The sequence below is a fragment of the Sodiomyces alcalophilus genome, assembly GCF_042370955.1.
Source record: "Sodiomyces alcalophilus JCM 7366 unplaced genomic scaffold ACRALscaffold_2, whole genome shotgun sequence".
Taxonomy (NCBI): domain Eukaryota; kingdom Fungi; phylum Ascomycota; class Sordariomycetes; order Glomerellales; family Plectosphaerellaceae; genus Sodiomyces; species Sodiomyces alcalophilus.
The window spans coordinates 4,804,093-4,817,244 of NW_027263533.1; the positions used below are offsets into that span (position 1 = coordinate 4,804,093).

The 13,152-nt window shown below is 52.1% G+C and overlaps 6 protein-coding genes across 6 annotated transcripts; 3 read left to right on the forward strand and 3 right to left on the reverse strand.

Moving 5' to 3' along the window:
• Positions 1-77: 77 nt before the first annotated feature.
• Positions 78-1,666, reverse strand: ACRALDRAFT_2017685 (uncharacterized protein; the record flags this gene model as incomplete). The annotated part of the gene is made up of 14 exons (XM_071019896.1): positions 78-100; positions 132-175; positions 241-310; positions 401-422; positions 467-579; positions 642-751; positions 793-891; positions 926-948; positions 990-1,038; positions 1,073-1,158; positions 1,193-1,380; positions 1,416-1,438; positions 1,471-1,535; positions 1,577-1,666. 14 exons carry the CDS (start codon positions 1,664-1,666, stop codon positions 78-80), a joined length of 1,005 nt encoding a protein of 334 aa, XP_070877792.1.
• Positions 1,667-1,713: 47 nt separating this feature from the next.
• Positions 1,714-4,136, forward strand: ACRALDRAFT_207905 (uncharacterized protein; the record flags this gene model as incomplete). Its single annotated transcript, XM_071022346.1, has 15 exons — positions 1,714-2,083; positions 2,183-2,417; positions 2,462-2,607; positions 2,642-2,783; positions 2,818-2,996; positions 3,026-3,142; positions 3,233-3,337; positions 3,380-3,429; positions 3,503-3,590; positions 3,640-3,677; positions 3,718-3,786; positions 3,831-3,876; positions 3,907-3,928; positions 3,965-3,988; positions 4,052-4,136. 15 exons carry the CDS (start codon positions 1,714-1,716, stop codon positions 4,134-4,136), a joined length of 1,716 nt encoding a protein of 571 aa, XP_070877793.1.
• Positions 4,137-4,214: 78 nt separating this feature from the next.
• On the reverse strand, positions 4,215-5,818 carry ACRALDRAFT_207906 (uncharacterized protein; the record flags this gene model as incomplete). Its single annotated transcript, XM_071022347.1, has 11 exons — positions 4,215-4,353; positions 4,385-4,478; positions 4,552-4,584; positions 4,619-4,757; positions 4,968-5,006; positions 5,056-5,075; positions 5,133-5,309; positions 5,365-5,425; positions 5,459-5,635; positions 5,663-5,706; positions 5,803-5,818. 11 exons carry the CDS (start codon positions 5,816-5,818, stop codon positions 4,215-4,217), a joined length of 939 nt encoding a protein of 312 aa, XP_070877794.1.
• A 3,903-nt stretch (positions 5,819-9,721) lies between these two features.
• Positions 9,722-10,433, forward strand: ACRALDRAFT_207908 (uncharacterized protein; the record flags this gene model as incomplete). The annotated part of the gene is made up of 6 exons (XM_071022348.1): positions 9,722-9,812; positions 9,845-9,901; positions 9,930-9,978; positions 10,013-10,054; positions 10,089-10,279; positions 10,324-10,433. 6 exons carry the CDS (start codon positions 9,722-9,724, stop codon positions 10,431-10,433), a joined length of 540 nt encoding a protein of 179 aa, XP_070877795.1.
• Positions 10,434-10,477: 44 nt separating this feature from the next.
• Positions 10,478-11,524, reverse strand: ACRALDRAFT_207909 (uncharacterized protein; the record flags this gene model as incomplete). Its single annotated transcript, XM_071022349.1, has 9 exons — positions 10,478-10,566; positions 10,594-10,798; positions 10,834-10,855; positions 10,903-11,044; positions 11,100-11,161; positions 11,229-11,304; positions 11,355-11,396; positions 11,426-11,454; positions 11,490-11,524. 9 exons carry the CDS (start codon positions 11,522-11,524, stop codon positions 10,478-10,480), a joined length of 702 nt encoding a protein of 233 aa, XP_070877796.1.
• A 62-nt stretch (positions 11,525-11,586) lies between these two features.
• Positions 11,587-12,618, forward strand: ACRALDRAFT_207910 (uncharacterized protein; the record flags this gene model as incomplete). The annotated part of the gene is made up of 9 exons (XM_071022350.1): positions 11,587-11,670; positions 11,772-11,861; positions 11,941-11,951; positions 12,000-12,045; positions 12,089-12,151; positions 12,192-12,269; positions 12,293-12,428; positions 12,451-12,496; positions 12,549-12,618. 9 exons carry the CDS (start codon positions 11,587-11,589, stop codon positions 12,616-12,618), a joined length of 624 nt encoding a protein of 207 aa, XP_070877797.1.
• Between the last annotated feature and the right edge of the window lie 534 nt (positions 12,619-13,152).

Consider the following 13,152-nt stretch of genomic DNA (forward strand, 5'->3'; position numbering starts at 1 on the left):
AGCCACGGCATATGTTGTTTTGCCTCACTACAACCGTCTTAGGCCACAGGAACCATACCAATTAGTGTGATGGCTGTCTATTCGGCCCGCCAGACCTCCCCTGCATGTCTGTACTCATGCCGGCAGACAACGGCTGCTCATGTCCCCCAGCAACGCCTGCCAACCATGGCTATTGCTTTCCGAATCAGATGAAGACCTAGTCTAACCTGCCGAGATGCGTCGGCTTTTCTATCCCTCCACCTCGGGCCTTTGTCCCTGTCATTGATTTCGGGTCGCTGTTGGTAACCCTTGAGAGCCTCACCCCTGTTCTCTATGCTGCAAAAAATAAAAATAAAAACCGCCCCGTGAATACGTCGAATACCTCTGGCAATATAACTTAGGCTACACTATACTGGCCAACTGGAACTGGAGCGGCTCAGGCGCTGGCCAAGTCGGGCCATGAAATCCCTTTGTTGGCTGTAATCACCAGGTTGATCTCCTCGAGTTCCTCCATTATCTCTGGTGGCCGTCGATCGGCGGCGATACTAACCATGGGCCTGTATGGCTCTTCGTCGGCACTGGCCTCGTGTTGAACGTCGGCTGTTTCCCACGTCAACCCAAACGCGGCGACAGCTTCGAATAGGTTATCGTGTATGGGGGACGAAGATCAGCCTGCCTGCGCCCCTGGTGCTCGTCGGGCGTTCGCTTCACCCCTTCCGTCGAGAGCTCAAGAAACCCATCATCAGCCCGATCCAATCCTACGCTGCAATGGCTATGATCCGGACGCCAGCCCCTCCGACCTGGTGCCCCTACTGGGAAGAGCCGCCTAGCCTCTCGATATCCTGGGCCAGTAGGACGTCTTCTTTTCCATTGTGCCTTTCTTCTCCTTCGTTACTGCATCTTAAAACACGACTGGCCCCATGTGGAGTGACCTGGTTATAGGCACCCGGCGCCCGGATTCGACTTATTCTATCTTCATGTGGCGTTGCGGTTCCCAGGTGCGGTCACACGTTGTAGGCCACTTTGAGGGTCGTTACGAGGAAACCGCACCATTCAGTCCTAGGGACATCGAGTTGAGCGGGTTTTCTTACACTCCGCCAACGTCTCGAGAGGCGTGCAAGCTCCGGGTGGCATGTGGGCAAGGCAGGCACGGAAGGTACTCCAGATGCCACATTGATACTGATTCATGGCGTGTGTCAGTAGGAGAGAGGACGGGGAGATATGTCAGCTTTTGCTGCTGGTATGATTGCTTCGACCACTGCCCTGACGATGTTCTGGTCCTAATGTAAATCAATACCAAGCACGAGAGAACCAAGCCCTGTGATATATCGGGACGATTGCATCTGATCATCTGATAAATGCCGAGTTGACCTCTGTATTTCCTTAGAGCCAACGCCGCGACTAATACACCCAATTCTCCCTCCACCCCCCACAACCTGGGGGAACGCCTTCTATGTACCTGGAAAGAGACCATCATGTATATGTGCTGACTCGCCCGTGTCTTTCAACAGCAGGCAACTCGAGTAGTTGAGAGCAAGTCTACAGAGTGTGAGAGACTTACGCCGACACCAGTAACCATGATATATCTATATCCAACCATCTTGAAGCTACGCTGGCCTCGAGTCTGCCCCTCTGCACTGCATGCCTCACGATGCAACTCCATTAGGATGGTATCACTTTCCTTCATTGATTCAAGAGCCAACAGCTATATCTTCTAGTCGTTCGGGTCTCACGATGGGCAATACACAGCTGACGCTCCTTAGCTACAGCTGTCGCATCTCGCAAGCATCGTCACTCCAAGTTCCCAGCACTACTACTTGGCGAACTGCAAGTTGGAACTTATCAAAGGCCAACACTTGTCGGCATGCTAGTCTGAGTTACTCTCCGGTATATTCGAAAACCAACAGACAACATACCGACAGCAACGCCCGCCGGCATTGGAAGTTCACCACCTCTATTCCGGCCTTCTTCACCCCTTCATCGTACTGGTATCGCTCCGGCGTTCGGTCACTACCGCAGAAACGAAACATCGAGGTCGAGAATTCTGCGGGGCGGCCCTGTCACCTACCAAAACCCCAAGCACTATACACCGTACTGTACTTATGTGATTTTCTCTATCTGTAAAGCGCATCGCCTACCAATGATGCCGTGTCACACACATCTGGACCAGGATACACGTAATACCTTGACTGCCGATGCCCAGGCGTCGGCTCTGAACAAGTTCTTTCAGACGACCCTCACTACTACCAGACGGGCATTCTCTTTCACCGCTATAGGAGCACGTTGAGGGGCACGGATATGCCAAAGGGGCAAGACCGGAAGCACGAGGGCAAAAACAACGTTTATCCGTCAGTTGTATTTACAAATAGAACCATTGGTATCTGGCTCGGTCAGCCGGTGAGAATATCCCGTTCACCCAGCAAGGCAAGAGTATCCTGGTTGCTTTTTTGAAAGGAGCACCGCAGGACGCACCACAGTGAAGCACAGCACATATCAATCTATCAATGCCTTGGCTGACCGAGACCTCGGAACAGATTCGAAGGCCTGGTCTAAGTTTGAGGTGGACGCTTGCACGCGAGCAAGCAGAGGCAGGGGAGGCAGTGGCCAGCTGCTTCGTTGTCCGGCCAGGTTGGAGCCGGAAAATTCTGCACAAAAACTGGAGGCTCATTTCCATTCCTCAACTGGCAACGGCTTCTTGGGCGGGAACATGGCAGAAGAGAGAATCGTTTCGCCCATGGCGAGATAACATCACTTCTCCATATCCTTCCGTTCACTCTCGAGCCATTGCCAAGAATGAATGATCTGTCACTCGGTGACTTCTATTGGTGAATTGCCAAGATACAGGTGCATCCGCAAATGCACCCAGCAGTTCATGTACAGTAAACTGTGGCTCTTCTCGCCGTCAAGTCATCTGAGAACAACCCACAAGGGACTCTTCCGGGGATCCGGCAGTCCAATGGTTATTTGGCATGTCGTCCCCCCACGCATGGTCCCAAGTCTGGTTGCAGAAACGTCTCGTGCTCAACTCCACCGACTGATCCCCTAGAAATCTCGACGGAGACAGCGTACACGTGCCATGAACCAGCCAGGAACCAGAAACTCACCGCTCAGCAACACGTGCTCGTCACTTCTCATCTCAGGACGAAGAAACGTGTAGCCCCAAGTGGCCCCGCGGATAAGACCCGAGATCCACTAATCTGTGCATTGAAGAAAAAAAAAACTCTGGGTGGATCCTTCTTCGTCGCGACATCAGGACGGGAGTTGCGCATTGACGGCCGTTCCGTTTTTTCTCTCGCCTGGTCTTATTATTCGCATTATGGGACAGTGTTGGTCAAGGCGGCTCCGACGGTGGCGAACGGTGTGTGTCTCGCCCGCCTTTTTGCCAATTGAATTGTCCGAGATGAGGACACGATACGACACACCCTGGGCAAGCAGGAAAAAAAAAAAAAGGTTGGCTGACCGACCCATAGCGACCCTCTTGTCTTACAGGGGAGACAGACAACATTGAAGCCTTACGTTGTAGAGGAGGGCCTTTGCGCGCGGCAGCGGCATCTTCCTGTTCCGCCTTTTCCGCTATCCCATGCCCACTGTTCCGCCGTCCGTTGCCCGCTGTCCGCTATCCGTGTCTCGTAGGTATTGCCGTGTCTCGCCACTCTTCAGCCTCAAATCACAATGCGCATGTCCGCCACGCGTCTGCTGTCTTGAAATGGGCGCGAAGAACCAAAGCAGAACCTGCAGAGCACCACAGGTGAGATGTGCTTGAAACTAGGGCTATTCACCATCCGCATCGGGAATGGCCCAAGGTCGGTGAATAAACAGAGACCCAGAACTTGTTACCGATCACCACTCAGTCGTTCCCTCACAAGACGTACCAGCTCTGTACGTTGTACCTGTCCGGTTTCCGGGATGTTGATATCGCAGTGTGAGAGAGTGAAGATTCGGTCGAAGAGTGCGAAACGATCTCGCTGCTTGCCCATCTTTACAGGGCTGACAACAGCGGAATCACAACGTATGCTTCATAGCCTTCCCCTTCCTCCCATTCTTGTTTTATCCTGGATACAGATCCTCTTAGTTCCCGGCTCCTCTCAACGATTGACGTCGCCACCTTGATCGTCGATCCTCTCCCCCAAGCCGGTCTCGGCACTTGTAGAAAATGAAACGACAGAGACAGAGAGAGTTTCAACATGGGAAAACCTCGAAATGTATCGTTGCATCTGCCGCCAATCCGCCTTCCCTTATTCGGGATGGTGGGTGGGTAAGGGGAGCAGGATCGTCCCGGTCAGAGCAATTGAGACCTGCAGAGTGAGTACAACGTACTCAACCTGCGCCAATGAAAGCCGGCGCAACTGTCGCTCACACTCTGCACTTCCATCTCTTGATCATCGCGTCTCACACGTAGTATCACGAGTGATCCAAGGCAGACGACCTCCTCATGCTAGTTACGAGGTTTGTTCTGGTCAATGTCGGGTCGTTCGTACATGGTATATACCTATGTATCTCTGGATCACGGATTCATGATGTGTTATGTGGCTTTTATTACTACGGATATTAGTTTTTCCTTGTCCGATTGACGGGCCTGGGAATACTGGAACGTCGACCCACTGCCTGTTTAACTGGACACGTGCAATTGGCATGGCACCATGTTGCAGTCGAGCTCCATAGAGCCTCGTGGCCACAGGCTGTAGCTGTAGCTGTCTCGTGTCCATTCTAGGTTCGGACAGGACATGTGGAGGATCGTATGAAAAGTACAACGTATGAGGGATGTCAATTTCCGGGGGCTAGTCTACAGCCTACAGCCTGGCCTATCGGTAGCAGCCTGTCCTTAGAGTAGGTCCGTGGAAATCTTGCACTAATGGTTAATTTTGTGATTTGTCGTGAAAAAAAGAGTGCTGTAAGAGCTCCCCGAGCAGATTAGTGAAGCGTAGCAAATTTCCCCGGACCCACGCAGTTTAATTTAACTCTAAGGAACCGGCAGTTATCGCTCGGACGGGCGGAGATGCGTACGTCGCAATAAGATGGCCGTTTTGCTAAAAGCGATTACTAGAGAATACGTTGTAGACGTCGCAAGCTACCAACAAGGGTAAGGGCCAGGGCACCTCATCCAAGACATCGGAGTTTTTATCGACATTTTAAGAGATTGCCCATGAACTCACCGACTTGCGATACCCGATCCCGTATCATTTGATGCTCTATCTTGGCAATACCGCGGGCCGAACGCTTTCCTCCCGCGATGGGGGAGGAGAGGAGCCGTGCGGACGGATAGGATCGAGATGGTTCGTCCACAATAACGTTCTGTTCTCCTCGTCTGTTTACCGACGATGGTACGTTGCCTTAACCGAGCTCATACTATTTTGAGAGCTAGTAAAGGCAGCCGAGGGGTGAAACCAATGAACGATTGTGTGTGTGAAAACTTCTCGACTTGTCTTGCTGGCCTGGATTGCGGTCCCTACGCACAACGTACCCATACAACGTACAATACGCTCAAGCCAGAGCCGGGGCCAGGACCTGTGCAGTGCCCATTGGTCGCACCACGGACCAAGAGGCCTGGATGGACCCCGCCGAGAATAGCACCGGTGAACCGGGAGAGTCCTTGAAGTTGCCGGCCAGTGGGCCAACCATGAAAAGAAGAAGAAAGCCCTTCGAGCTCCTCGTCCGACTATCAGAGACAAACCCTCCACAAGACTCGGAACTCATCGACAACACGGACCTCGCCCGAGACTGACCCAACTTGCATACAACGTACATGTCTCACTAGGGTATTGATTGCCGTTAAGAGGTTCCGCAGTAGGTAGTATCGTTGTAGATAGTGCAGTGGCGCAACACTATGTATGCGTAGCATGATAGTTCGTTGATAGATCGACAACACAGCACCAAAAAAAGGGCCCGTCATGTGTTTTCCCTTCCTCCCCCAAATGTGCTCATTTTCTTTTTTTTTCCCATGATGCATGATGCGCACGTGATGCTCTTGTCCAGGTCAACTGAATTCTTTGCTTCCCCGGAAACACGGGGTAGCAGGCCGGACAGAGGCAAGAAGCGCATGAATCACGGCACAGAGAATATTCCCTCCCAACCAAGCGAAACCACTTCCCCCGCCAACAGTCCATCGTGTACAACGTACGTATTATGAGATGACATGGCCCGCTTGATCAGGCTAAAAGGCTTCAATGGCCACACACCTCTCTTCTTTCTTTCTTGTCCCTCCGAGTACCGCCGATCAGGGTGCTTTGCTTTAAATTGGCGACCAGGGGGACCCAGCGCCGCTTGACAGAATCCGGGGCATTTCTTGTCCTCGGGCTATTCACCCGTTCCTGGCTCTGGTCCCCGCTGTGGGCTGTACGTGGGTTCCCCTAGCCCCAGGTCCATGCTCGCGGCTACCATCCGGGCCGCTCAATCGTTCCAGCCCCTCCCTTGTTGCCCCGTCCACAGTGCAGCAACGATAAACTGATACCTGCACTTTTACTGAGTACAAGGGTGCTTTTGAATTGGGTTCCTCCATCGACCCGACTGATAGGTTTCTTGACCCTCACCTGCGTGGTACGTCGTATGGTATCATTTCTGGCCGATTGGCATGATCTTGTAGGTGGTCGGTCAACCCGATATCCTCAGAAATGGGAGGTGAGGAGACATAGTTGTCAGCTGGTCGCGTCGGGGAAAGAGAGAAAAAACACTTTCGTGAGGTGTTTGTTAGACCGAGCTGTCAGCTGTCTTCCCATTGACCTTACCCACTGTAGGTTGGGTACGGTACAGTACACTGGAATATGACAAAAACTTCTTCGCGGACCCAGCACGTTGGATCGTTTTCATAGACAGCGCACGTGAAATTCTCTTAAGAGTTTTGAATAGCAGCCCCGCCACTCAATGGATCATGTCCACCACGTTCCTGCATTGCAGAGATTACGTGAGGTGAGGGTGGGACTCTGCGGGCTTCGCGGCTGAGAAGATCCTCCCAGACCGCCATTGTCGATCGGTACGGTTGTACGTTGTATGCGCTCCTGGCAGATTGAGAATATTCGCAAGGGCCAACAGTCGTTCTCCGATCATGACCGATATAGGTAGCACTGAGTTGTACGTTGTACAACGTACCTCGTTCAGCATTGGCACGAGTGGTGGTTCTTTGTACGAAGCCATACCTCGGAAGCGACCATTAGAAGCCAACAATGCCTACGAAGGGCTCGTTGCCCTCAACGAACTCGCCACGGCACACACTGGTGAAACAAGCGAGCTTGGTTTCCAACGAGTTTGCCTCAAAGGATCCTTCTTCTCGGGAACTGTGGAGCAGAGGAGTTCCCGGCAGATTCATACTGTACAAAGTACCTACCTAGGACTCTCGTGAGAAAGCGTGGGCGTACCTGCATATTGATTCTCTGTTCCTGCAGCACCTGGGCCGCTGCAGACCCTAATATGTGCATGTTTGTCCCCGAGAACGAATACACGGCGTAGTACCGTACCAGCTGGTCCACTCGGTACGTGCATAAGGTACGATGTACGTTGTACAGTACCTATGCAAGGTACGCGAGCCCCGCCGAGTATACGTAAGCACAGTTCTGGGAAATCTCGGGCTTGCTCTAGACAGCACGGCACTGATGGTTACCAAGTACACGTGCGACGATGCAAATCCAGCCAGGTTGTTTGGGATTGAATGTGGCGAATCGTTTCCTGAGCGTTACATTTCGCAGAAGAGCGGGAATGCGTTCGTTGGCGGTTGTGGAACTCGAATTTCCATTACTTCCAGAAGGATTAGGAAAGACGACAAGCTGCCTATTCAGGCAAACAGTGGCCGTGTTCGCAGACATACGGAGTACAGTCATAGGCGTTGGTTTGGGAGGATCAAAGGATGAGGAGGGGATAAGCAACAGTACGAAGTACGATACACTAGACAAGCACAAGATAACAGATATGCATAGTGCGCAGCGTTGGTGTGTTCGTCGACCCGTCCCTCCATTCCGAGACGAGCCTAAATAATGCAGGGTGTGTCGAGCACAATATATGCTTGTGCGGCACGAGTTTGAGGCGCAGTCACGAAAATGTGCTCAGACTAGGCAGGATCCAGGTACATCGCGGAGGATGGACCCATTCGTTACGCATCATAGCATAGCACGTATAAGTATGGATAATTATGCAAATTTTGTTCACTCGGGCCATGTATGGTTCGATCAACTGCTCGTGACTGTCTGAATAAAAGGTTTCGGTAAGTTAGAGGTCGTTGCACTTCGAAACTTTTACTGGACTCATGCGGAGCCGACATGGTGTTTCCGCAAAAGTCTCGAAGTATCTGGCCTCCGAATTTACCACGACTTTGCGGAGCCACCATACCCGCTCAAATTTGGTGCATAGCATGTAATAAAAACCAATGCAACCCCGTGGCACTCATCAAGGCCGCACTAAGCCATGTTCGCGGTCCACCGCGTCTGAATGCCTACGTACCTACAGAAGCGGAAGTTCAAGGCGACAAGAGCGTGATGGCTTGAAGATGGGGAGAGGTCGTGGGGTTGTCGAGGGCGCACGTGGTGTCTCTGCTCAGTACCTACTCGCGGATCTTATTCGTATATGGTACGACGGACGATGGGACGAAAGGGACGGCCTGCGCCAGCAACACCTAAACTGAAAGCACAGGCAGCCTCGTGCCGCCACAAGAGGAGCCGGGGCTTCTGTCGATGTGGATGGCCGACAACATCGTAGGCGTCGTGTCCCCCCTCAACGGGTCCTGTCCTTCCCTTTGTCCAGATGTGGCTAAGGATGCGTACCGACGCCGTGGTCTCGTGTCCAAGCCGCCTTTCTGTATGTAACGCTTCGTGCATCGCCAAAAGGACGTGGAGGATGATAGCCTAAAACAGCAAAAGAGGGGAAAATGAGGCCGTTGATGGGTTGTCGTCGCAATGCTTCGACCGGACATCAGACGGCGTCGTGTGGCTTGTTGGTTCGTTCAGGTACGGTTTATCACTAGCATCGGATCTATGTTTCAAAATCTCTCCTAAAACGGATATCGCGGCAAGGCCACGCCCGAAGCTAGAGGATGGCCATTCTGGGAAAGGGCAACGGCAGTCCCTCCAAGACGGCGATGGCCATATTGTACGTCAAGAAACTTTAGAAGAGAAGAACGGCGCAGAGGGACTTGGGGTTTCTCGCTGATCGGTTTGTAGCTCAGATGCGACGGATTATGAGCAGAGCAGAGCGTCCAGTACGTTGTATGTAACTTCCATCCGTCCTTGAGCCGTCAGGGCGGGGCTGTTTCCTCAGTCGAAGTGGGGGCACAGGTTTATGAAAACCACGACATTCAAGACAAAATAGTAGACACTATCGCAGCAACAGGCAAGTCGAATGCATATCTACACATCTTATCGCACCTTACTCACCATATCTGACTTATCATACCTACGAAGGGACCAAGCAGTTTAGTAATTACAGTCTTATATATCATATTGTGTATCTGTACCGGGGCTAACATATAAGACACGACATGAGATTATATAATATTATCGCGATGTGAAGAGACGCCGCAAAAGAGCCCTACAGCACGTTATGGGCTGCGATAAGCCATCCATCGCTTTTCTGCACGAGGATTCAGTACGTTGTAATTACATAGATACCAAATGAGGAGCTGCCCACAAATCGCACAGTTGTTACGATTTGTGACAATCTTCTTACTTTTTCTCACTGCCATGAAACGGTTCGACCCGCCATCACTTTGATCCACGTGCATCAAGAAGGCCACAGGCGAGGCTTAGGTAGGTAGGTACTGCCTATGGGGTCCGCGTCTCTGCGACCTTCCCGAAACGCGGATTCCCAGCACATCGAACGAAACCCGTCGAAGGATCGCATGCCAGAAAGTGTCGGTGATATAGTTTAATATGACATGCCAAGGTCGGGGATGGCCGCGATGCAACCCTTCTCCGTTTCGTCATGTCGCAAGCAGAGCCCATCTGTCCTCTTTCGGATACCCAACTCTTAAGACGATTTGGATGCCTGGACTTCGTTCCCGCCGCAATCCGCCACGAGGAAGTCCGTACGACGGCTTGTGTGGCGAATCGTGAAGGTTGAATCGCATTTTGAACAAGTTGGCCGGCGAATCCTACGAGTAACACTGTCACAGAACATGTATCACATTCGAGTCTCAGCCATGAAATTCACGCGCGATGCGAAGCGTCGAATGACAAGCGAGTCTCTGCTATTCCCTCGCGAGTGCTGGGCGGCAAGTCGATAAATAGGAATGAAGTGACAGTCAGGGAAAATGACGCGTGCTGTGCGTTTCTTTACGTTGCGCCTTGGGTTGCTCTCGGTTCATTGGCCATCGACTGTCGTAGTGGATTCGCAAGCGTTATGTACAAGACGAGTGATCAACGATAGGCGGTCACAATGAACATCTAACGCCCAAGATCAAGACCGAGGCATTCAAGGCGGCCTCCTCAAACTTGCCTCACATCCCAACTTCCACTGTCTCAATGTGTCAATGTTGATGGAGGAACTTCGCCTCCCAACGCGAACCCGCGAGCCCCATTTATCAGAGCAGAGGTCCAGTCAAGAGCCAGGCGGTAATTATTGGTGGGTCAAATGGAGGGGAAGTTCGCTGCTTGTTCGATGGGTTGAGCACTATCACGGGGACCGCCTTCTAAGGACGTATCCTGATATGATCGCGGGCTTGTTTGGCCGCCAGAGGACAGTGGCGCCAGAAACGCACCCGCCAGAGTGGTTCAAGGCCGGCCGTTGGTTGTTCGTAATCTGAGTAATCCGAGAGGGCGCCCGTGGCGGAAATTGAAAGGCCGTTACGGAACAACAGTCGAGTTGAGAAGACTGGTTGGAGAAAGTGATCGGCAGCATCTAGCTACACAATGGTTTGCAATAGGCGGCGGGGGTGACACCCAGCTGCACAAGCGCTGCACTAGTGCACGCTCGCACACTCTTTTTTTATGCCTTTGCGTTGGTCACAGAGAGACGACTGAAAAGAATGGATGGTCGTGTCCGTGTCGCGGTTGGACGAGCTTGGACTTGGCCGGCGACGCGCTCACAGAAACCTTCCCGAGCCAATGGTAGCCCAGGGCATCATTTATGCAAATTGTGTGGCCTGGCGCTATTCATCTGAGCACAGGCGTATTAGTTAGCACCATGCATGCTTGTTTATCCACTGCTTCTCCTCCATCCTGTCACATCGTCGCCTACCAGAGTACGAAGTATGTACACACGAGAGCTTCGGGCTTATGCAGCGCTAAAAAGTCATATTGGGCTCGGGGGCTACGTATTAGTGTTGCGTGTACTTTTCAACGGCCGTACCTACTTCGTACGTCCGAATATAGACAAACCCACGAACGTCCACTTCTCCGAGAGTTAGAACTAGTCCAGCAGCCTATTCATTTCCAGAATAATAATCATAATATCACAACAGCCCAGGAAATAAAACAACATGATAATGGTTGGAAAATGGTCTCTTAATGACATGTCGCCTTACGTGCACCGGAACAGTCATCCGGAGGTCCCAGCTTCCTGAGAGAGAAAGGCATGGATACAATTCCAGCAACTGTCCCAACCACAATACCAGGCCGGCAGTCGCCATTCTGCTATAACATTTTCTTGCTGTTCCAACCTCGGACAGTAATTCATTAGGGCCTAGGGCATATGTACTTGGGGCTGGCGCATTATGGGGGTCGTGTCTCCACCCTGTTTGATATGGCCCTCGTCTGTCGCTTCCAGTGTTGGACTGTACCATGTATTCGTACCGAGTAGGTACAGTGAGAGGATCTCGTAAAAGCGACAGTGCGAAGGACGGGTGGATGGGGATGGGTGGTCAGTGCCCGAATTAGCAGACAATCGTCAACTTTTTGCTGCGCCTCTCGCACCCCCTCCCTCCCTCACAGTACGGGTACTGGGTGAGAAGCAACGTCGTGGTGCAGGTGCAGGACCGGACTCTGGCTGGCCACGAAGTACTACCCGAGTAATTAGCTATGTGGTATGGTACATGCACCCACAGAGATCCAGGCTCTGTCGCCCACCAAAATAAAATAAAATAAAAATACTGACACTGTGTACAGTCATCTGAAGGTGACCCAGCAGTCCACTTGGAATCCGCTCGCCGTCGTTTCCTCTTTCTTTTCCCCCCCACAGACACGGACCACGGTAGCGGTGGAGGTATCCGTACCGTAAGATGGGTCCCGGTGTCCCCCCTCCCCCCCACCCTACTCTGGTTCCCAAGTCCTACAAGTAACTTCGTACATCCCTGTCAGCCTAATCCACACGTAACCCTGGACCCTGGTCTCGTGAAACAAGGCATGGAGGAGGACTGGCATTCGTCGGGGACCGCGGTCCACGTCCACACCAACATTAGTGCTGGGTGCTTGGGCTCTTCTGCGAGTCTGCGAGGACGCCGCCTATCGAGTTGTTTATCTTTGGAGCCCCATCCGTCGATCGCCCTGGCCCGGTGGAGGAACATACATATCTCAACCCTTCACCCACGTTCGCTCGTTCCAGGACTCTGACAGTCAGTCTTAAACGATCGGCAGTCGTGTCGACTTGACTTTTTGGCGCGCTTGTGTGGTTCTTTCTTCTTCTTTCATACCGTCTCGGTTTATACCTTTTTTTAGTGACTCGACATATATTTGTATTTGGGACGACACTCGGCTATTCCTCGAGCCGTCCTTGCCCTTCTTTTGAACATCACGACTTACACACACCCTCACACGACAACTCCACCTCGTCCATCTACTACCATTTCGAGGCGACCCATCTCGTTTGCCTCGGGGCAAAAGGACAGACGACTCTCTCACAGACGTTGATCTGTCAAGTCATATTGAACAAAGCGGAGAGATCGCCGAAGTAAACGGACAACATTCCCATGTACAACACCTCTCGCCCCGTCGAATCACCACTAGACCGTCCTTGTCCTTCGCGTTAGCTTAGGGAAGACCGTCGTCCAATCGTTTCAACACCAAGAAAACCGAAGACAACACCGTCCTTTTGAACCAGCCTGCCCGACGAATCCCCATCTGATTGAAGGGGCCTGTATAAGTACTCACAGCATTATAACCTTACCTAATCTCTAAACGACTATACACGATATCAGCACGACTCGAACGATAGCACGGAAACACGTAGACGCCACGATCATATACGACACGTTTAGTCTTGGTAAGTTTTGTCCGCGCCATCGTCCGGCCCGTTCGAAAAAGGCACGGCTGACAAGGATAA